Raw genomic sequence first — 24,096 nt, 5'->3', positions numbered from 1 at the left:
CATGTGTGTGTGTGAACTATTCTTGCTTGTGTGAATGTGTTTTCATTTCTCTTTTCTGAAGAAGGCTTGGCTAAAAGGTTATTTGTACCAGTTTTTTCATCGTGCCTGTCAGCAACTCAATGTGTTATCTTGATGTTAAGTAGCAATCTATCCTTTTCTAATATTGTTGATATTCCTACCTGGACTTTTCATTGTTTGTTTTCTTCATTTTAGTAATTCACCGAGCTATTGCTCATCACCCATCATCATTATCTGTACACCATTAGAGAAATCCTAATATGAGGAAACATCATAACTTCCACTCAGACCTCTAAAAGAATTTATCATTCATCACTGAATTTTATTACACATGAAAAGACACAAACTAACTGGAAAAAAATAAATCTAAAGGGCATTCACATATTTACAAAAATGTGTCCCAAGGGCATACTGCTCCTTTTAACTTTCCATTCTGTCTCAATGTGCTCCATCACCTTCTATCAACATAGTGAATCAGACTTTCCACATCCAGTTCAGAATTTTCTTTCTGTTTCAGTACTTTTATGTCTTTCCTTCTCTTTGTTTATTATCTGCTCCTGATAAAAAGAGGTAAAAATCCTGAGAACTACAGATTAAATTTTTGCATTTTCAATTGTACGCCTGATATTTGCATTGTGCAATAAATATTTAAGTTCTGAGTGAAACTGCAATTTTGTTTCTGTCTGAGGAATGTCGCTTTACACTTGTCCATCGTGATTACTTAGTTTTTTTGTTTAACTGATGTTACTTCTTGTGGAAATTTGTTACTTTTTAAAGTGTCACTGATTCGATTATTTCCAAGCTAATTCTTTGCTTTCAACCCCTCACTCTCAGTTACAACGGATAAGTTACTGGTGGGCAACCTCTGAAAACTTATCAAAGAACATGGACAGATTCACTCTTCATTTACAGCTGATTTAACTGATTATATGGAAAGACTTTTAAATGTTTTACAACCATTGGTAAGTGACATTATAAATATGGTTTCTTTGTTACAATCATGATGCTACATTTTGATAAGACATCTATGCCTTAAACTTGGTTATTCATTGACGGTTTATGAGAAATGCATGAAGCAAACCTGCAGTATAATTTCAATGCTGTATTTTGTAAATTTCGAATTGCCAAGAAATGAAACTGTGGAAAATAGATATCACTACCACAAAACAAAACTTACAAATGATTTCCACATTCAAATAAATTGACATCATAGGCACAGAAATTAACTACAATGTATCCTTATGTAATCATGACTGGACAAAAATCATATTTTCATTTGCTATAACATATCTCCATGGAAAAATACTGTACCATAATTAATCAAATAGTGTGAAGTGAAGTGATTTAATGATTAATTCGTGCAACTGAACAACAGCAGTGTGTGTGGGGAAGGGACCTAGTGTCTTTGTCCAATGTCTAATTTGAGCTAAATCTGGCATTTGCTGTAAGTTGTCACACTTATCTCACAACTTAATAGTCAGGCAGGATCTTGGGATTATTGCACTCATTATACATCACACAGTGCAGAAAGGTGAGGACTCCATTAACTGGTTGATGTTGGAAATTCATGGGTACATGCTTCATAAGTTGTTGTTGTTGTTTGAACACTGCCACACTCAAGTAAGTACACACACATACATGTCAAATTCTAAAGCAAGGTGAGTCTTATTCCCCAATTGTAAAATAGAGTTTTTTATGTATTATGTGACACAAAATAATAACAAGGTACTTTCAGCTTGATCATAACCCTTAAATTCTGACTGTTGGAAAAACTCTAGTAACTGGAAAAGTTTCTGCACCATTAATAGTTCCTGTACACTTCTTATGACAGAACCTGTTGTTTCAGTCCAACCTTAGTTCTACATCAACAGTCACCAAATTTGAATCAGTACAGTCATCCCCCCCCTCCTCCCCCAAAGTGAACTGGTAGCTTTCACCTTGAGAAAAAGTTCTTTTACTAGATAATCTTTTTGGATGTGATACATTAACTGTACAGTCTTACTAGCAGAAAATTTCCCTTTATCCATTTCTGATTCTATATGCCCCTTTCCTACTGCAATATGTTCAACATTCATCATAAGTCACTGCTCTCCATTAAGTATAATACAAGGCCACAGTAAATACCAACTATGGACAGCATGTCAGAACATTCACCTGCTATTCAATGGTAAACTTTCCTCTGTAAGAAAAGCAATGTCAAACTGACAAATTCTTTTCAGTTTTCCATTTAGTGCTTTCTATTCTCCAATTACAGCTAATGGCATAAGAATCTTTATGCTAATAAAAGCAAGTCTGCACTGACTAATTTATTTCCCAATTGATTTTTTGCCAGCTCAGAACATATTCCAATGGAGAGAGCAACAAAATAGTACCAATTTTTATTTAGCAATTGTGCCTCAAATCTTTGTTGTGGCAAACTACAGTTTCAACTGGTTCATTAATCTATGTCTGCTATTTCAACACCTCTCTACAATTTGTCTCATATTAAATTTCAGACTGTGTCACTGTGTTTATTAACACTTTCTCACACCACTCTTACCATTTATGCAAGAAAGTGTTAACAACAGTCAGATATTTATGTATTTATTTTTTTTATTTACTGCTTCACTACCTATCAGTAATTTGTTTGGGTAATGAAGTCTTAACATAAATATTTACACGTCAACTTTACATGAAGTCTTCTGCAAGAGCATCATCACCACCATTATATCTTACTTCATTTATAACCCTTCGATAAAAACCTTGAAAAATAAATTTTGAGTTTACTCTTTTCACTCTTCTTTAAGGTTCTGGTATATGCCAGAAGTTTGACACAGCCCACTTTTATCAAGCGTCAATCCTCTAATAAAATATCCATCAAGCTGCTTGTATCTACAGACTCTTTCATATTTAACAGTACTGTGTGAAATTTTAACAACTTTTTTGCACTTAAAAGATTTTGGACTTTGGCCATTTACTTCCTAAAAATCAATAAAATGATAGCAAATGTCTACTGGTACCCAATGGCTCCCAATCCAATTACTGTTAATCTGTCCATAATTATCATGAAAGCAAAACAGCACACTTTGTTGTGCATCGCATCTCCCCTCAGATTGCTTCTACAAACATTTGCCTCTCAATCTTACACAGGCCAAACAAAAATACTTAAACAATTCACAGAAGATATACTCCATGAGCAATTGTACTGATGCTACATTCGCTATGAATTTTACATCTTAAATTCTCATTCTTATTCAATCATACTCTGAATTTACTCCTCAAATGTTTTAAAAATAGTTTGGAATCAGTAGAACTTTTCTACAGTGCTTGCACCCTTTGCTGGGCACTTTCTGAAAGTCATACGTAATTGTCCCTTGCCTCTCACTTCTTTGATGCTTCATACCTCATTTTATCACAAAGGACCATGCCCATGCTTCTGTAAATCAACTGCCACAGCTAAATACATGTCATCAAAGAATGGTGGCCTCTGAGGCAATACTGACCCTACAATTTATATTACAAGGAAAGAAGGGTGGGGTTGACTTTATGAAATCAGGTATCACGTCCTGTAGACTTTCACCTTAGTGGGCCCTCATTCAGGAGTAATTGATGAAAAAGAATTTCTGAATGTCTTGTGATCTTCTACAGCCTTTAAAATAACACTGAATTAGAGGAAGGTGCCACAGCATAGTGGTAAAGTTACTGTATTGATGAAGATTGTGGGTTGGAAACCTGTTGAGTACAATCTACTTTTTTATATCCTTATCAAAATAACTGCAATCATTATTTTTATTTAATAATTGGTTTAAATACAATTTTTTCATTGCTCATTCTTTACCATATTATTTTAATAATCCTATTAACTTTGTTTCTTTTTATTTCCCTTTATTTTTTTCATTTGAATTTTTGTTCAAGTGATCCTAAATATTTTTATTTAGCTATTGTGAGTCTGTCCCCTATGTTATTCAATCTGTATACTGAGCAGCAAGCAGTAAAGGAAACCAAGAAGAAATTTGGAAAGGGAATTAAAGTTCAGGGAAAAGAAATAAAAACTCTTCAGTTTTTCTGACAAAATTGCAATGGTCAGAGGATTTTGAGCAGCAGCTGAACAGAATGGACAGTGTCTTGAAAAGATATTATATTAGGTTGGTGCACAAGTTCATAGCATCTTTTCTTATGTTTAATAAAAACAACAGATACACATAATAGAGACTTAAGTCATCGGTAATATATTCTCCTCCACTTTTTACATCAGTCTACTAATGCTGGGGTTATTTTTTGATTCCGTGACTGTAGAAATCACTTGGTTTCGAGGCGGAGAACTCACCGAGTTTGGAACATATTTTCACTCAGAAAGGAAGTTCCTTGAAGGTTGTTTGATAGAGAATGGAAAAGTTGCAGATCTGAAGGCACAAGACCATGTGGATAAGGTGGGTACGGAATGACTTCCCAACCCAACTTGTGTATAGTGTTTTTTGTCAGTCTAGCAGATAAATGTCAGCAGCGATGATTACACTCTGGGGGAAGCAATTTCTAGAACACCACACCATCGCTGTTCAATCAGATGCATAAAATTATATTTTGGGGATGCAGGAAGGTCTCTGGTGGGGAATTGCTGCTTTGTTTGGGCTCAATCATTCCTCTCTTTTCCTTATGTTAGCATAAAGACACCAGTAATGATACAGGATAGGAATGGTCAGTGTTGTTTGTAAGCCAACTGCACATATGACCATCCACTGATTTTTGCAATTTTGGCTTAGTGCATGTGATACTCATACACCCAGTTATTGAACCTTCCCCATTGCATGCAAATGTCACATGATGGAATGATGACAGTTCATCACAGTCACCAGTTCTTGAGCACACTGATGTGGATTGTTGTGGATTAATGTGTTTAAAGCTCTTCATCAGATCCCAAAAGTCTTCTGAATGTGGAGATTCACTATTGCCAAAACAATCCTCCTTAAAACAAGAAAACAATTTTTTTGCTATGTCTTGTCCAATGACATTATCTCAATATACTGTGCAAATGTGTCTGACTGCCTCCACTGCTGTCACCCCTCTATTGAACTCAAATGGAAGAATAGTTCCAATTCTCCATTTGGCACTCCATTTTCTAGCATCTACTGCTCCACTCACTATCCCTATGTGACAAAATGAGTATATGTAAACTGAAATAGCACCAGTGAACTACAAATAAAAAATTACAATTGATAAATAAACCATATCAACCGGAATACCAACATGCAAAATAAAAACACTACCAACTTATGCACCAACCTATTAAGATGAACACTAACAAAAGTGAAACAAGGGTAATGGAATGTAGTCAAATAAAATCAGGCACTGCTGAGGGATTTAAATTGGAAAATGAGACAATAAAGGTAACAGATGAGTTTTGCTATTTGAACAGCAAAATAACTGATGATGGCTGAAGTAGAAAGATCATAAAATGCAAATTGGCATTAGCATGAAACATTTATGTAAAGAGAAAATTGTTAACAGTGAATGCAAGTTTAAGTGTTAGAAAGTCTTTTCTGAATTTATTTGTCTGGAATGTGGCCTTGTACAGAAGTAAAAACTGGATTATAATTAGTTCAGACAAGAGGGCCATACAGGATTTGAAACTTGGTGCTATAGAAAAATGCTGAAGAATACATGGGTAGATTGTGTAACTAATAAGAAAGTACTAAATAGAATTGAAGAAATAAGCAATTACAACGAAATGAATACCCCTAGCTGCATACAGGCATTGATATAAGTCAACGGGGACAGTTGAAAATGTGTGCTCCGGCCGGGACTCGAACCCGGGGTCTCCTCTCTATCCATCTGAGCCACCAAGGACCAGAGAGGATAGTGCGACTGCTGGGACTTATCTCTGACATGCCTCCTGTGAGACCCACATTCCCAACTTATTGTCCCGCACTATATTCATAGTGGCCCTGCCCATTATACTCATTACTCACGGCTTTTTGCTGATTCCCGTAAGAGTTCGGGCACTGTTTGTGCATCCCCACAGAAGAAGAAGGTCAAATGGCTGGTGAGCCTTATATATATAAAGACGGTATCTGTTCTTTCGGACATGTCCGAAAAGCTGCAGTAGTTATTCAGACATGATGAGGCTTACACAGGATATAGTAACATGGAGACCTGCATAAAACCTGTCTACGCATTGATGACCACAACAACTCTTCAGTGCTTAATTCTTGATAGCCATTTTACATGTTTCTCACCTACTTAGCTGTTGAGTGCATCTCCTGTAGCGCTTTACCTATCAGCAGTCCTTTATTTGCAGAATAATGATGTTTGTATCTGATGATGTACTACTTGCTCACAACTTCAATCTTGTCATAAACTTTTTCAAGCTATAGTACGTGCACACGCGCACGCGCACACACACACACACACACACACACACACACACACACACACACACACACAAAAGCGCGCGCGCGCCCCACATCACAGTGTCAGCTGGACACACAATCCTGTGATTGCCATTCGACAGATGGGGGTTACACTGGGTGGTGTGGTTAAGAGGGATGAGGAACAGGGGCAGGAACAGGAGAGGAAGTAGTATGGGCTAGACATGTGAGGCACATGTGCCAGAGCCTGGAGCAGAGTTATGCATGATGAAGGTGATGTGAAATGGGAGGGAGTAATATAACAGAGGAAGGGGGAAATTGGGTGGAGGGTGTGGGGACACTGGGTTAATGGAGACTGAGGCCAGGAGGATTAAGGATGCAAATGACATGTTGTAAGATAACTCCCATCTGCGTAGTTTACAAAAGCTGGTGGTGGAGGAAGGATCCAGATGACTTGAGTTGTGAAGCAGTTATTGAAATCTAGCATGTTGTGTTCAGCTCCATCTCATACCATGGGCAGTCACCTTTGTTTTTGGCCACAGTTTGGCAGTGGCCATTGATTCTGGTGGAGAGATGGCCCATTATCATACCACATCAAATGCTGTGCTGTGACTGGGTGGTTGCTTTTACTGGTGGCCCTACTTCTGATGGGTTGGATAAGCCCTCGACAGAACTGGAGTAGAAAGTGTCGGGTAAGTGGTTTGGGCAGGCCTTGCACCTGGGTCTTCCCCAAGGATATGATACCTTTAGCAAGGGGTTTGGATTGGGAGTGGCATAGGGATTGACCAGGATGCTGTGTATGTTGGGCAGGTGACGGAATACAGCTTTAGGAAGAGTGGGAAAGATCTTGGGTAGAGTGTCTCTCATTTCAGGGTATGAAGATAGATAATCAAAGCACTGCCAAAGAATATGGTTCAGTTGTTTCAGTTCAGGATGATACTGGGTAACAAAGGGGCACTGCTTTCTAGTTGATTCTTGGGGGTGGTGGTAGGATTAGGGGTGTGTGAGTACACAGCATGAAAAATTCGTTTGTGGACTAGGTTTGGGGGTCAGTGCCCATCTATGAAGGCCCTCTTGAGACCTTCAGCGTACTGAGGAATGGACTTCTTGTTGCTGCAGATATGTTGTCCAAGGGCGTCAAGGCTGCTTGGGAGGAATTATCTCGTGTGGTAGGGATGATAGCTGTCAAAATGTAGGTCCTGTTGGTGGTTAGTGGATGTATTATGAACAAATGTGTGAACGGAGACATCAGAGACGTGGAGGTCCCTAGGAAAGTGGCACACTGAGTTGAACAGGACCACGTGAAGCAGATTGGAGAGAAGTTGTTGAGGTTGTGGAGAAACAAGGATAGAGTGTCTTGTCCCTGAGTCCAGATCTTGAAGATATCATCAATGAACCTGAACCAGACAAGGGGTTTGGAGTTTTGGGAGGCTAGGAAGATTTCCTCTAAAGCCAGAAAAAAGGTTGGAGTAGCACGGTGTCCTGTCGGTGCCCATGGCTCTGCCACAGATTTAGCTATATACCTGGTGGTTGTGTGTCAGGATCTAGCTCGTAAGGTGAATGAGGTAGTGGGCTTGGTGTCTGAAGGACAGTGGGTGAGATAGTGTTCGATAGTGGCAACACCAGGGGCATGATGGATGTTGGTGTATAGGGTGACGAATAGAGATCCAGGAGGTAAAGGGGTGGGGATGGTGGAGAGATGGTGAAGAAAGTGGTCAGTTATCTTTGATGTGTGAGGCTACATTTGGTGCAATTGCTTCGATGTGTTGATCATGAAGAGCAGAAATTCTTTCTGCAGGACCACAATAATCAGCTACAAAGGGGCCTCCAGGACTGTTGGGTTTATCAATTTTGAGGAGCATGTTGGGTTTGGTGTATGGGGTGATGAGGCAGATGGACTTGGGGGAGAAGCTCTGTGATGAGTCTAGCAATTTCAGAAGGGACTGGAAGTTATGTTAGACTTCTGGGATGGGATCATTATGACAGAGCTTGTAGCTGGAGGAGTCAGACAGTTGGCAGAAGCCTTCTGTCAGATAGTCACTGTAATTCATCACGACAGTGGTGGAGTCTTTGGCTGCAGGGAGGATGATTAGGCCAGCATCTGTTTTGAGACTGTGTATGCCTGTCCATTCTTTTGCTGAAAGGTTAGTGTTCGTCACAAGGAACCCTGGGAACGCTTCTGTTATTCGGTGAGTGATCTCCCTTACTCCTGAATTATTTACATTCCACTAGAACTTTCTTACTATAGTAATCACTTAGATTGTTCTTGCCTTTACAGTATGAGACCGCACTAATCATATTAGTTACAGAGAAATCACAACCATCGTCTGATGGATATGCCATGGTAACATATAGCTGTTGTGTGTTAAATATTATATTTATGATACAAACTGGTGTCAAAAGACTGAACACAGAAAAGATTTAGCAAAGACAAAAGAAATAGGTTCACATAAAGCAAGGAAGGTATCGTTCAATCATGTCTCTCAGAACTTACCGATTCACTGGAAATTTTGTTCATAAACTCATCACAAGGGGTTCCAAGTATCTCCATAATAAGATTTAACTGATGGATATCTAAGAAGTGCTAAGGGTACCTCAAAGAAATGGTGCAGTATAAGTCATGCTTAAACAAATTCATATAAGTGCGGATAAATTAATACAACAAATATACACAAATAAAAATGGACTGGATTCACTACTAGAAATATGAAAACGCTACAAAGCAAACTATAACATAGTTTTAATGAAAAAAAGCATTCAAGCTATTTTGAAATTTATTGACTATGTTATTGACGTATTCTGAAATACAGTTCTGCCCACTCCAGGGAGCTATGAGTGCCTACATTGTGCTATCTATCCAACAGTCCATATCTACAATGAAATATGGCTATCATATTCATTACATTGTCCACTACAAAACCTCTAAAAACTGGCCAACACAAAAAAAAATGTTTACGCTATAAAATCTGTAACAACATCACTAACATGTATTAAAACTAGCATGAAAATTTTCTACAGCATAGTCCACACTTATATGAACATCAGCATCATATGTGCCAAAGCATTAAAGCAATGTTATACAAAAATGAATCAACATGCTTGTAAGTAACAAAATCAATGCTAAATATTAATTAAAGCTGAAAGAAACAAGCGAAAACACCTATACACTGTAAATCCATCAACAGCATGCTGAATTATTTTTATAGCAGTAAAATGAGGACCATCACATCTACTGAATCTGTATGATTTAACTTCATCAAGATCAGTACAGAATTCTTCATCTATATTCTAAGATTTTGCTGAATGATGGTCAGAATTCTTGCTGCATACATCGTGATCAATGTAATCTTTAATTCAACAAGCTGACACATGCAAAATTCATTTTCACACACTAACACACAGAACATCACGCCTCCACCCCTCTTATTGCCAGCAGTATAAGGGCAGATTATTAAATTACATTGTAATGTTAGATGATGCTAAGAAGAGCCAGAAATAGCTATCGCTAAGTTTAAAACTCTGTAAGAATTGCTTCACAATATGTTAGCCATATGACAGTCTTCCAGTTCTCATTCACAGATACTGTATAATTAAAGAGTCACCGCAGTTTTCTGCAGTGTAGCATCTGCTATGTAATTAAGTATAATAAAGTAAATCTGTGTGTGTCCCACAGTTCACAGTTACTGGAGTACAATTTCTAAATATACCAACTCCTGATCCAAAAAAAACTTTTACTGAGGGTTCACAGAACAGTATCTGCAGAAACAAAGATTCTAATAATAAGAAACAGATAAGTTCACCACATATGTTACTGATACATCAGTCCATTTCCTTTGACATATCGTGTATGTAGCTGAGCACATTTACATTTCCTACAATTGTTTGTAATGAGCCAGTTATGATCACTATTGTTTGCCTCAATACAGTTCTGTCTATTATGTCCACAAGCAAAAAAATAACCTACAATGCAATGTGAGCATGCATTTTGTTGTTATGAAGCAGCCACTTTGTGACACACAATTATTCTTCTTCTTACAACAGATATCAACAGAGAGGTGTAGTTCAAAAGTTGGCATGTCCTTTTATTTATTTTTAAGCAGAGAGACAATACATTGCAACCTATTTTTCAGTTCTGTTCAATTGTTTGGGATCTGTACCAGGTCACATTAAGAAAGAAATTAAGAAATTCAGAGGCGAGCTGCTAAGTTTGTTACTGGTAGGTTTGAACAACACGTGTTACTGAGATGCTTCAGGAACTCAAATGGAAATCCCTGGAGAGAAGGCAACATTCTTTTTGAGGAATGTTACTGAGAAATTTCACAATCTTGCATCTGAAGCTGACTGCAGAATGATTCTGTTGCCTCCTACATTCACTGCACAAAAGGACCATGAAGATATGATCCGAAAAACTGGGATTCATGTGGAGGCATACAGACAATTATTTTTCCCTCATTCTATTTGTGAGTGGAACACGAAATCAAATGACCAGTAGTGGTTCGGGATACCCTCCATCACATGCCATAAGGGGGATAGCAGAGTATCGACGCAGACGCAGATGAACAGTCTCAAGTAGGTATGCAAGATTTCTATGCTCATGTAGCTTCCAGTAATTACATTTACACACTTATGACCTATTGGCATGCATCCTAAATGAAACAAGACACTATGTGTACATTATTAAAAATTAATTGGACTTATCGGTTTTGAAGTAACATATTTTTGGCACCGTTTCCACAAGTTTTATGGAAAATTTAAAAATGTATTTTCACTGTGAAGTTAACAATTCTTCAAAATGTTAAAAAAGGTTTTTTTTTGTTTTTTTTTTTTTTTTTTTTAAAGAATGTGGACTTATAATTGATGTATGTTAATTACTAAGGGAATGAGATGATATCACACAGCAGTGATATTACACTGTCAATTTTTACACCGATTAGCCAGAACATTATGACCACCTGCTTAATAGCTGGTATATCCACTTTTGGCACAGATAACAGTGGTGACGCATCATGGCATGGAAGCAATGAGACCTTGGTAGGCCACAGGAGGAAGTTGGCACCAAATCTGCACATACAAATAACGCAATTCCCATAAATCCATAAATTCCAAGGAGGAATTTTTTTTTTTTGGGGGGGGGGGGGGGGGGGGAGGTGGGAGGGATGCAATGAGCTCTGATGCCATGTTCAATCACATCCAAGATGTACTTGATCAGGTTCAGATCTCGTGAGTTGGGGGGGGGGGGGGGGGGTTGGCAAGGCAGCGCACCATTTGGAACTCGCCACAGTGTTCCTCAAACCTCTCCGTCACACTCCTGGCCTTGTGAAATGGTGCATCATCTTGTTGAAAAATGTCACTGCCATTAGGTAACATAATCGTTATCAAGGAGAGTACGTGGTCTGCAACCAGTGCACGATACTTCCTGGTAGTCATGGTGCCTAGCACGAGCTCCACTGGACCCTTCAATGCCCACATAATGAAGCCTTCACCAGCTTGTCTCCGTCCTGTAGCACAGGTGTCAAGGATCTGTTCCCCTGGAAGTGATAGATTCACATCCTCCCATTGGCATGATGAAGGAAGTATCAGGATTCATCACACTGTGCAACGCTCTGCCACTGCACCAATGTCCAGTGTCGATGGCCAAACACCCATTTAAGTCGTAGTTGCTGAGGTCATGGTGTTAACATTGGCACACGCCTGGGTCGTTGGCTGCGGAGGGCCGTCATTAGGAGTGTTCAGTGCATTGTGTGTACAGGCACATGTCTACTCTGCCCAGCATTAAAGTCTGATGTTAGATGCACCACAGTTCGCTGCCTGTCCTGTTTTACCATTCTGCCCAGCCTACCATGTCCAACACCTATAACGAGGGATGGTTACTCGACCCACAACATCTGGACATTGTTTCATCTTGGTTTTGCCATGTGTTGAAGACACTCACCACAACACCCCTGGAACACCTGACAAGTCATACAGTTTCTGAAATCTCATCCCAAGCCTCCAGGCCATCACAATCTGCCCTCGGTCATACTCAGACAGATCACGTGCCTTCTCCATTCTATACACGGACAACACACTCACTGATGCAAGACGCATTGTGCGTGTGTCTGACTAGCAATCATTCCTCGCCAGGTGACACTGCTATTGCCCGGATGGGTTTATATCGATAGGTCAGTGCTCATGAGGTTCTGGCTGATCAGTGTATATGTGCTATTATAAGATAATAGTATCTGTCTGGCATGTAGCTGTAAACCTCAAACTCCTTAGTACTCATCACCGACTACAGCTTCTTAATAATACTGTTAAATGTTAGTGGCTTCAAACAAGTGAGTAAGCACAATACATTCAGAATATCGTAACAAGATTTTTGTCACAGATATTGACTACTACTTTACACAGTTCCCCAATTCCCTTCAAAAATTGCACAACTGATAACAAATTTTCATTTTGATAATATTTGATACAATGCGTCTTGAAGATGACATCTTTTACTGCTTCCCCCACCCCACCCCACAGGTACAAGTGGTAATCATAAATTTTTCACTACTACTTAAAAGAAAACAGTTAATTAATCAATTTATTGTCTGTTTGTGGGCACATGGCAGCAGCCCTGATACAGACTGGAATCCTTGCACTACATTAATATAGCATGCTGCCAAGAGCAGCCAAATCAAAACTGTGCAGTCTATTGGTAGTGTGGACTACTGTGCAGTAATTAATTCATTTCCACTGCTGATGAAAATTAATTACCACACAATACTATGCATTATCGATGGTTTGCACAATTTTGTTTTGAGTGTTCTAGCAGCTTGCTGCAATATTATGGTATGAGGATTTCAGTATGTACCAGGACTGCAGACAGGCACCTGCAAATAAAGTAAAAAAAAATTAAAAAATAATAATTATATAACCTTTTTTTTAAGGTGACAATTAAAACTTTATGAGTAGCCTCCCATAGAAGAAGGGGAGTTTAATTTTTTCTATATTCCTATGCCTATGTTTACAATGCAAAGGTTTTTATGGTCCTTGTTGAAAAGGTGCTTCCTGATATTCCAAAACCAACATTTGTTACGATAATGAGCCTATTTCTTTCAAAGTCTGACCACTTCCACTGCAGATTTTCTGTAAACACACACAAACACAAACACACACACACACACACACACACACACACACACACACACACACACACACACACACAAAAAACAGAGAGTGCATGTTGCATTCAGTAACAGATCCAACAAATGTTCTTATAAGATTCCTTAACAAATTATGCCAATACTTTTCTACCTGATATCAAGGTTATTACATTTCTTGTAGGGAACAGACTTTGCTTTCATAAGTTGCTGTGGTAATTTAATTTTCTACTTTTCATATCTGTTAGTGCAACTACAGCTTATAGTTGCACAGACAGGTTTTAAATACCTTTAATAACTGTAAAGCAACTACAGCCAGAAAATTAAGAACTTTATACTGCTCAATTATTGTAACGCAGTGTTAGAGCATTAGAAATGGAGATGATCTTTACATAACTTATATCATTGGTTGTGTAATGCCACAACTAATATTTTATATGAAACATGCAAAATGTACAAGTTGCAAGCAGATAAAATAAATGCAACATTTTACAACAATTAAAATGAAGCTTCATACACAAGCCAAGGAACAACAATGCAAACAAGGATTTATTTTTCTCTGACTGCATCAATGAATAAATAGAACAGGAAGGGCATATTGCAACCTTAAGTTGTGTATTAAAATTCTGGTGGACATGGTTATCCTTGCCGTGATGTAGCATTATGACTTGTGCCAGAGTTTAAATAATAATTGCTATTTGTGAATCTTTTCCTTTCCTCTAAAAACAAACATACTGGAAACATACCTATTGAAGTTTCAGTTGCATACAAACAGATCATCACCTGCATAAAAAACACTACTACCATGTAAAACAAAGCAGTAATATTTGCATTCAAGACCATGAACTATTAAATCTTAAAATATGTAATTTTCTGAAAAATACTCAATCTGAGGTATACAAAAATATCACCTACAAAGCACTAAACACCTGCAACTCCACTATTAATAAGAACAAAAAGGGGAGGGTGTTAAGAGTAACCTTTACTTACTGAAATGAGGAAAATTGTAAACATTAAATAGCCAACATTTCATTTCACACTTACACAGTACACAATAGAATATACAATGGCATCAACAATTATGTAGCAGTAAGCCCTTTTTAAATATAGTTAAATTTATACTACGATAATCCACGCACTGAGAAAATCAGTTTTTAAATGTTCATCATTCAATAGCAGTCACCTAAAAGCAAAAGGGAAATACAAAGACCCACTAAATTTGTTGCTCATAACTTTTTTTCTGACTGTTGATGAAGCTATGTAAATGCCTTTGATACAGTTAGCTTAAGAACTGAGCTGCTTACGAGTAATAATCACTTATCAGAAGTGAAATTAGCATTATTATACTTACCATGCATACCACTCTTTCTCTTTATGCAGGGAATTCAAACTGCCAAGTTTTCCTGATCAGCACAATGCAGAAATTAAGAACAAGAAGCACAGTTTTAGAAATACTGTATCCAACGTACTTAAAAAATTGAAAGAAGCTGGTACTGCATACAAATTTGCATAATGAGCAAATGATATTATTGAAAATGCACTGATATGCAAACAATGCTTACTCCATTTTCAAGAAGAAATGCCACATTAAGCTAACTAGCCTTTTGATGCAGAAATCTTGTATGGTAATTTGAGTTGAAAGTTATTCTTTCAAATACTTCAAGGGGTTCTTTCTCACATGTACATTAGTCTTTCAATTAACTCAATAGAACATAAATTTTATTTAAACATCAAAATTTATTTTTTACCCTCCTGTAATCATTCAAAAGAGTTAGTGTTACACTTCCTGCTGGTTCCATTGTTTTTGTAGTAACTTTCTTTTCTATTTTTTCTTTCTAAGAAATTTTACTGAGGCTTTTCCTTGATACTCTGTTATCTTAAATTGATCTCATCAATCACATAACTGTGTAATTACAGTGAAGAGCATGGATGAATAGTATTTTCTTAGAATCTGCCAACCATGAAATAAAGGAAGATTGCAATTTAACATCCTGTCAACAACAAGGTCAATAGAGACATAGTATGGGCTACGATCTGGGAAGGATGGCAAAGGAAATGGCTGTGTCCTTCCCAAAGGAGCTGTCTAGGTATTTTCTTTTAGCAATTTAAGGAAACCACAGCGAGCCTGAATCTGGCCATCTAAATGGGGATCTGATCTGCTGTCCTCCTGAGTGCAAGACAGTGTCTTGCCACTAAGTCATCTGGCTCGGTGCTTACCATGGGTCCATAAATAATACATCAAGTTGAATGAAGTAACAAATCCTGGTAATCGTCTCAACAGGTGAAATGCAGCCTCAAACCCTCTGCAGGAACCTACAGAAGTTGTAGAAGCTGCAGTCACACATAACTCTGCTCACTCTACTTTTCCAGTGCTGGTAAATAGTGAAACTAGAGCTGAATGCACGTTTCCTAATTTCTGGAAACCAAATTACATGGTTCCGCAATATTACAAAGTGAACACAAAATGATTTTTTATAGAATTCATACCAGAGAAAAGACTAGATTCAATATGTTCTAACCGAAGGAAAATAGTATATCGTTCTGAACAAGGAGACCTATCAGAGGCAAAACTAGTAAAATACTAAGCTCCAGAAAATGTGCTCGGAAAATCACTGTTTATGTTATGTAGGACTTTTACATTTGTTTTGATATAAAATCTCTTGTTTTACACAAACTAGTTTCAGCGTGATCTTTGAGTCATCAGTAGGTTTTCAATTGTTTTCCTTCACCTTTCCCATTTATCGCTAAACCATTTAAAAAGCTTGTGTTTCAAGATACAGAATCCCATGTAATTTAAGTTCGTTGGTTGGTGAATAGTCAGTATCTTCACTGAGATGAAATTTTGCTTTTATCGACACGTTCACAAACATAAATGTGTGACTGACTATCCATCACAGCGGCAGCATCAACATGGGATACACCTTAGGATAAAATCTAAGCATTTTGCAACATAGTAGACAAATCAATAACAACATGTTTGTATCGGCCCAGATAACGCAGACAATTCACAATGTCTGTAACAGACTTGGCCTGTTGTACAGTGTGTGTTGACGAATTCTAGCGAATGAACTGAACATCAAATGAATTGCAGAGGAGTTTGTCCTGTGCATTCTCAGCATTGACCAATGAAACCACAAAACTTAGACGTGCACTGAGCTGCAGTAAGATGAATCTTGGGTCTACAGCTATGACCCTGAAACGAAGCAGCAATCTTCACAACAGAAAACGACATCTTCTCCAAGACCAAGAGAAGCTTGATGAGTTGACAGCAACATAGAGTCAATGCTGACCTTTCAACATTCGGGGAATAGGGCTTAAGGAGTTTGTTCCATCTGATCACACCGCCGATGGGTAGTTTTACTGCACAATATTGAAGCGACTGAGGGAAAATGTTTGACACAAATGGCTAGAGTTGTGGAAAAAGAAAGACTGGTTGGTGCATCATGACAATGCACACCTCGCTTGTTTAGAAGGAATTCCTGGTCAGAAACAACATGGCACCGGTCCCCATTGCTCCCTCCTCACCAGATCTAGCCCCGTGCCACTTCTACCTGTTCCCGATGATGAAAATTACATTAAAAGCATGATGTTTTGACTCAATTGAAGACCTCCAAGTGGAATTGCAATGGGTTCTGAATATCTTTCATCCTGTAGGCTTCCAGGAGTGCTTCCAAAAATGAGAACAACACTTGGATCATTGCAGACATGCCCGTGGTTACTAATTTGAACATGGCGGAGGAAATTAGGACGTAAGAACAGTTTTCCGATTTTTACAATGAAATTCTCAGATATTTTGTGTAGCACCTCATACATAACACAAAGAGTCTCAACAAAATTAAAGGGGTGAAAAGATGCTGCATTCTTTAACTCCCCCATACTGGTTAGGCCTTAAGAGAAACACATGGATTCATAACAATAATGAAAATTCTTGGCTAGAACATCACATAAAATAAGGGAAAGGCAACCAGTCACTTACAGCAGACTGGTATGGGACACACAGACGCACATGACAACAAATAGTATTCACACTAACTTCAAGCTCTTGCTTTTTTTCTAGCAAAAGTGTACACGTACATGCACATGCCCCCGTGCGCACACACACGCACGCACGCACAAAGCATGCAACCAATCTGTCCGCTATAGGAGCATGGTGCCTTACCCTTATTTTATGAGTTTACATTCGGTACTACTAGTCTGCACGGATTTAAAACTGAATCACCACGTAAGTCAGGGTCAGAGTTGCTGAAACAATTCTTAGAAAAATATACTAAAATGACATTGCTTAGAATTCTATTGCTCAATCAAGTATTGAACCTTTAGTATTATTGCCCCATCTGGGTTCTTCCAGTGTTAACACAAGAGAGGAAGTTCAATGAAGACCAACATTATTTGCCTCGAGATAGATTAGTGTACAATATTAGACGCTGCCTCAACATATGCCAAAATGTTCAAAATAAGTGAAACCCACTCTTGAAATTTTAAAGCTGATTCTTCTGTCAGTGACAGAAAATACCATTGATCTATGTCTTCTATCGAAAGAAATATTTCAGTGGCAAAATGATAGAGAGTGTAGATCAAATGTTCATAATTCACTATTATAAGATACAAAGTTCACTACGGCACATAGGAATGGCAGCCCAGTTTTCATAAACTGGCATCAGTTGGAATTACAGTTTCTTTGGTTCATTTACAACATAAAGGTTTGCAATGATAGGTACATTTTTACGATAAATGATATTGCTCAGAGCATAAACTAAATCAAGAACTTTTTGGTAAAGGATACGATCTGTTCCTGGAAATAATGTCCTTCCTGTCAGCAACTCTGCCATTATACAGCCAACAGACCAGATATCAACTGTTAAGATAAATATCATCATTATATTTACATACTTTCTAATATATCAAAAAATAATAAATTTTTGAAAATAAAATATGATTCAATTGATAAAAAACTACTCACCAAGTGGTGGCAGGAGAATACACAAATAAAAGAGCTGTGCAAGGTTTTGGAGCCACTGGTTCCTCCTCCTGGCAAGATTGAAGGGGAAAGAAGAGGGAGAAAGGGAAGGAGTGGCGAGGGTTAGGGAATGGGGATAGTTCAGAAAAACTACCCAGACCCCTGGCTCAGGGAAAACTTACCGGACGGGATGAATAGGAAAAACTGATAGTTGGTAATTGTGCTGGATGAGAGTTGAAAAACTGATAGCTTTACGTTGCAAAATAGGGCAATAAGCAGGACAAGTTACTGACAAACCATCATGCAACAGTTAATAAAAATGGAAAGCTAAGCGGATCATATGAGGTAGAGGTGGGGGTGAGGGAAAAAAGAAAGGCATAAAATAAAAGGTATAGAATGCTGAAAGTGAATGATGAAAGGAATATTTGCTGAGAAACAATTCTGAGGCTGAAGAAATTAAAAAAAAAAAATTAATGTAAATTAAGGCCACTTGTGTGGCAAGAACCATGGACATTTTTAATGCCAGTTCCCATCTGTGGAGTTCTGAGAAACTGGTGTCTGGGAGAAGAATCCAGATGGTATATGTGTTGAAATGGGCACCAAGGTTTTGGCTGTCATGTTGTAGAGCATATTCTGGAAATCCCATATGTTGCCAGTGTACACCTTCTGTCAATGCCCATTTATCCTAACTAATAACTTGATGGTAGTCTTACCAGTACAGAAGGATGAACAGCGTTTACGTAACAGCTGGTACATGATGAACGTCATTTCACAAGTGGCTCTCCCTTTGATAATATATGTTCTGCCACTTGCAGGGCTGGTATAGATGGTGGTAGCAGGGTGCATAGGGCAAGCCCAGCAGTGTGGATCACAGAGGAAAAAAGGCTTGGGCGCAATAGGAGCACATGCTCTGAACAGGATAATGTGGAGATGGGGGTGGGGGGCTAAAAGCTATTCTAGGTGTGGCGGGAAAAATGCCTGATAGAATGGACCTCATTTCAGGGCATGATTTTCGGAAGTCATAACCTTGTTGAAGTAGCTGACTAATAGATTCAAGACCAGGATAAAACTGAGTGACAAGACGTGCATTCCCACGTTGTTTTTTGGTGGTATCAGCATTACCTGGACTGGATTGAATGGCCTGGGAAATCTGCTTTTCAATTAACCCAGTGGGGTAATTATTTGACATGTAAAGGATGGCAACAGTCAAAATGTAAGTACTGTTGTTTGTGTGTAGGTTTAATTTGAAGAGAAGCGTGTAGCTGACACTTGGTGCAGATGAGGTCAACATCAAGGAAAGTGGGATGGGATTCAGAACAGGATCTTGTGAAATTTAATTGTGAGAATGTATTAGGAGATACCAATAATTGTAAAAGGGTATAGCCTCACCATGAGTCCATGTGGCTCAGATGTCCTCAATGTATCTATACCAAACCTAAGGATCCCAGGAAAGGCCCCTCCAAGCAACCCATTTTAAGATTGGAATAAGAAGGATCATCATGGTTCCCATGGCTGTGCCCTTAATTTGTTTGTACGTCTGCCCCTCAAAAGTAAAGTAGTTGCTGGGAAGTATAAAGTTGATTAAGGTGAGCAGAGAGAACATCATAGGTTTGAAATAAGATGGACTTTGGCTGAGGTAATGTTCATCAGCAGACTGACCACATACATGGGAGGATGTTGGAACAGAGAGAGAGCAATGTGTGTGGTGGGAATGGGTGGGTGGTCACAGATTTTGGATGATCTTGGAAATGGTTAGTGCCTTTAATATAGGAGGGGAATCTTTGTAGTATATGTTGCAGGTGTTGATCAACTAAGGCAGATATATATTCAGTGGATGCTTGGAAGCCAGCAACAATGGGACGACCAGGGTGATTGGGTTTGTGGATCTTAAGAAGAAGGTAAAAGGTGAGAGTGTGTGGTTTGAGTGGGGTAAGAAGTTCTATGGACTGAGGTTTTAGTCCTTGTGAGGGGCCTGAGGTTTTAAGGAAGGACTGCAGGTCAGTGTGTACCACAGGGATAGAATCTTGATGGCAGATTCTGTACATACAGGTGCCAGAAAACGGGTGTAGTCACTCACTTACATGCTCCCGTAAAATGTATCACAGTGGTAGATCTCCCGAATGTGGGAAGTTTGGAAGGTAGGAGACGAGATACTGGCAGAAGTAAAACTGTGAGTACCGGGCGTGAGTCGTGCTTCGATAGCTCAGATGGTAGAGCACTTGCCCGCGAAAGGCAAAGGTCCCGAGTTCGAGTCTCGGTCGGGCACACAGTTTTAATCTGCCAGGAAGTTTCACAGTGGTAGATCCTTTGTCCACAAGCAGGCTATAATTGAGTCATCAGATTTTAGTGAACAAAGAGCCTGGAGTTCAGCAGTGGGGAGGATGCACATTTCTTTAGCCCCTATTTGTGTTTTATCCTGCCGCCACTTGGCGGGTATATTTTTTATCTATCCAATTATATTATATTTACACACTTCAACAGAAATTGGTGACTCCCTACTATTTAAAGACAATTTAACAAGTGTTTTTAGTGTTCTTTGGTGACATGAAACACTTGTGATATATTCTGTATACAAATCACTTAAAACTTCTCAGATAAAAAAAAAAAGATATCATTAAAGAGAGTTATAAGAAGTCTTATCAAGAGAACACTATATTACCTGTTTGATTGTAGTGCATCCAATTAAGCATTATCTCTGGTGCTCTGTACCACCGCGTAGCCACATATCCAGTCATTTCACTCTCTGTTGGCCGAGCTAAACCAAAATCTAGTATTTTCAATTCACAGTCTTCATTCACTGCGATATTCGATGGCTTAAGATCCTATTTAAGACCATCACAACAACATTAATTATCTTTTATTTAGTTTTATTATTATTACTTTTTCATAATGAAAAATTCACAATCAAAATTCTCATTCCAAATAGGCAACAATATAAGGCAAAGCAAATTGTCTCATCTCTTAATATACAGAAGTCATTTATGTTTGTTTGAAGTAAAAATTTCTGGAACTAACACAACACAAAGCATAATATCACATGCAATTAAAACTGTATTTCTAACTTAATAGTAAACTAATGGAAGAGGTTTTGATGACAAAGTAACATGCAGGACAAACCCAGCTGTGAAAAGCCGAAGATCATAAAGTATGAAGAAGTATTGAAGAGGCCTATGTCCAGCAGTGGATGATAAATAGTCAATAATGATCTCAGATGAATTGCTATTTTGAATGTGCATATAATTCAAGAATAAGGTACAAAGGAATTTGGCTTTCAGGACCAGGTTTTCTATGTTTCTGGTAGCTGAAGGCAATGATTTTTGTCAATAGACATTTTATTAAAAAAAAAAAGTGGGGGGGGGGGGGGGGAACCTCATAAGGCCTCATAGAGATATATGATTCAGTAAGATTTCAACAATAACACAATTATTTGTTAAGCACAGTGGCAATACTGGTCAACACGATTGTACACCTTCATATGCTCTAAGTAGTATAGATGAAATTAAGGGGCTTACTGGTATCAAACTATTGAAAGAGTACATGACAAACAACACACTATAATAATCTTCGCAATTTATGCTGTCTACAGCTGCACTGCCAGCCACAGCAACTGTCAATTCAGTTACATTTGCTTTATTTTGTGAACACTCATTCTTTTTATAGCATCTTTATCAAAATTTGTATTGGAGTTTCCTTTCTTTTGTGCCCGGGGAGGGGGTATCAGGGGTAAGGGTGCAGAAGATATGGCAAGAAGGCAAGGATCACACCTAATCAGCTTCAGGAGCATTAATAAACTATTGTTTTGTTGTGAGAGTGACTCTGATATTCTTATACTGTGATTTAGGAAATCTCTGTCTAATTGCCTGTCTTTGTCACTATGCAGTCTTCAGAATAACCAGTCTTTCACTGTTAATCTACAAAACTTGATAGGCACGACGATAGTATCTTCTAATTGTCCCATATCAAACTTTATAAGCGTAAAACTATGAATGTTATACATATTGCAAACTACATATGTAATGGAAAGTCCTGTGTGGAATACAAATAATGGAAATAGTAAAGGTAGCACCTCACTGTATATTTATATTGAGCCATCAACACACACACACACACACACACACACACACACACACACACTGAAAATGTAGACGTATTTCTCTGGGCCCACGGGACAATACAACAGCCATGCATGTGTGTGTGTGTGTGTGTGTGTGTGTGTGTGTGTGTGTGTGTGTGTGTGTGTGTGTGTTTCTGTCACCAGATCTGAAAAGTGTTCGAAAGCTTAGTAATGTTTTCAGTCTTGTTTATGTGACTATTGATGAACCAAAGCCTCCTCTATATGGTGATTTGTTACCTTTATTCCTTCCATCACATACTGCTAACTCTGCTATATAGACTTTCTAGACAGTTAAAGTTAATTACAGAAGTCGGATCTATACCACTATCCAATAATTACAACTGTAAGTACTCATTAAAGGAACAAAATAAGGAAATGTGGAGAAGATTTACATGGCATGGTGGGGGGACTGAGCACACAAAGCCACAAAACTCAAGGGCCATGCAACCATATAAAATAGTGAAAGTAAACTCACCCTATGAATTATTCCAGCTGAATGGATGTATTTCAGACCTCTCAGTATCTGATAAACTAGGAACTGTACGTGGTCATCAGTCAGTTTTTGTGTTCTTACAATATTGTTTAGGTCAGCACCCATTAAGTGAGTCACCAAGTAACTAAAACAAAAATCTTATTACAAACTGAATTTCAATATAAAAACAAGCAATGTAACATTACATAACATAAAGAAGACAATACGTCACATTACTGCAAACAAAAGATTAAATAGCGATAAGTAAAATAAGGGTAAGGCGGCCACAGATTGATGTGTGGCACATAGACACATCTAACACACAATTGTATTCACATTAGGTTTTGATCTTGTTCTTTTTCTAACAAAAGTACCCACATTCACACTCAACTAAACTGCCACCCAAATGCATGCCCCACAGCAAGACTGATTATTGAGAACAGTTGCCTAGGCAAATGGTAGTGGGGGGAGTGTAGTGAACAACACATGAGGCTAGGAGGGGAGGGGGGAGAGGGAGAGAATGCCAGGAAGCAGGAGGGAGAAGAAAGAGTGGCGGGAGAAGGCAGTGCATAATCTGGACGGGGAAGGAGTGGTGCACACCAAAGAGAAGGGAAAAGGTAAGTGAGGTTGTGGAAAATAGGCTAGTGGTTAACTAACAGTGAGTAACTTCAATGGTGTGCTTCCGGGTGTTCTGCAGAGTGGTTGTTTCCATTTTATGCACAATATATAACACAATTTACAGCTTGTTTTACAACTCAATCACTACATAAACAGCTGAATGCATTGTTGTAATAATTACACCGATGCCCTCTCAAGATCTTACCTCAACCAGTAAAATATACATAAAATTCAAATACCCAATTTCACAGCCAATCCCACTATTGAGACACTAGATTTTAAGTCAATGGCAGATGATGAGAAATGGACTAGACTCTTTATTGCAGAGGTTGCAACACTTACTATAATAGAAAACACTCACACTTACAATACTCTTCTGAGGGACACACTTCTCCTCCAAAAAAATTACCTGAAAAAGAATTCTTATCTCCATAACAGAAAAACTG

At 38.4% G+C, this 24,096-nt stretch overlaps 1 protein-coding gene across 2 annotated transcripts in view; it reads right to left on the bottom strand.

Annotated features, from left to right (window-relative positions):
- LOC124794859 (mitogen-activated protein kinase p38b) overlaps positions 1–24,096 on the bottom strand; it is a 102,068-nt gene that overhangs the window by 27,196 nt on the left and 50,776 nt on the right. Inside the window, exons 4-7 of one of the 2 annotated variants that reach the window (XM_047258528.1) lie at positions 23,036–23,177; positions 21,106–21,268; positions 18,273–18,344; positions 8,857–8,936 (exon numbers count right to left, since the gene is read on the bottom strand). In XM_047258528.1, the coding sequence (XP_047114484.1) occupies positions 8,857–8,936; positions 18,273–18,344; positions 21,106–21,268; positions 23,036–23,177 (457 nt within the window). The remainder of the gene's footprint in view (positions 1–8,856; positions 8,937–18,272; positions 18,345–21,105; positions 21,269–23,035; positions 23,178–24,096) is intronic. The other variant, XM_047258529.1, reaches the window with a different exon arrangement.

The sequence above is a fragment of the Schistocerca piceifrons genome, chromosome 4, assembly GCF_021461385.2.
Source record: "Schistocerca piceifrons isolate TAMUIC-IGC-003096 chromosome 4, iqSchPice1.1, whole genome shotgun sequence".
NCBI lineage: Eukaryota > Metazoa > Arthropoda > Insecta > Orthoptera > Acrididae > Schistocerca > Schistocerca piceifrons.
Note: the sequence above shows the minus strand (reverse complement) of the source record. Positions and strands in the feature narration are given on the sequence as shown.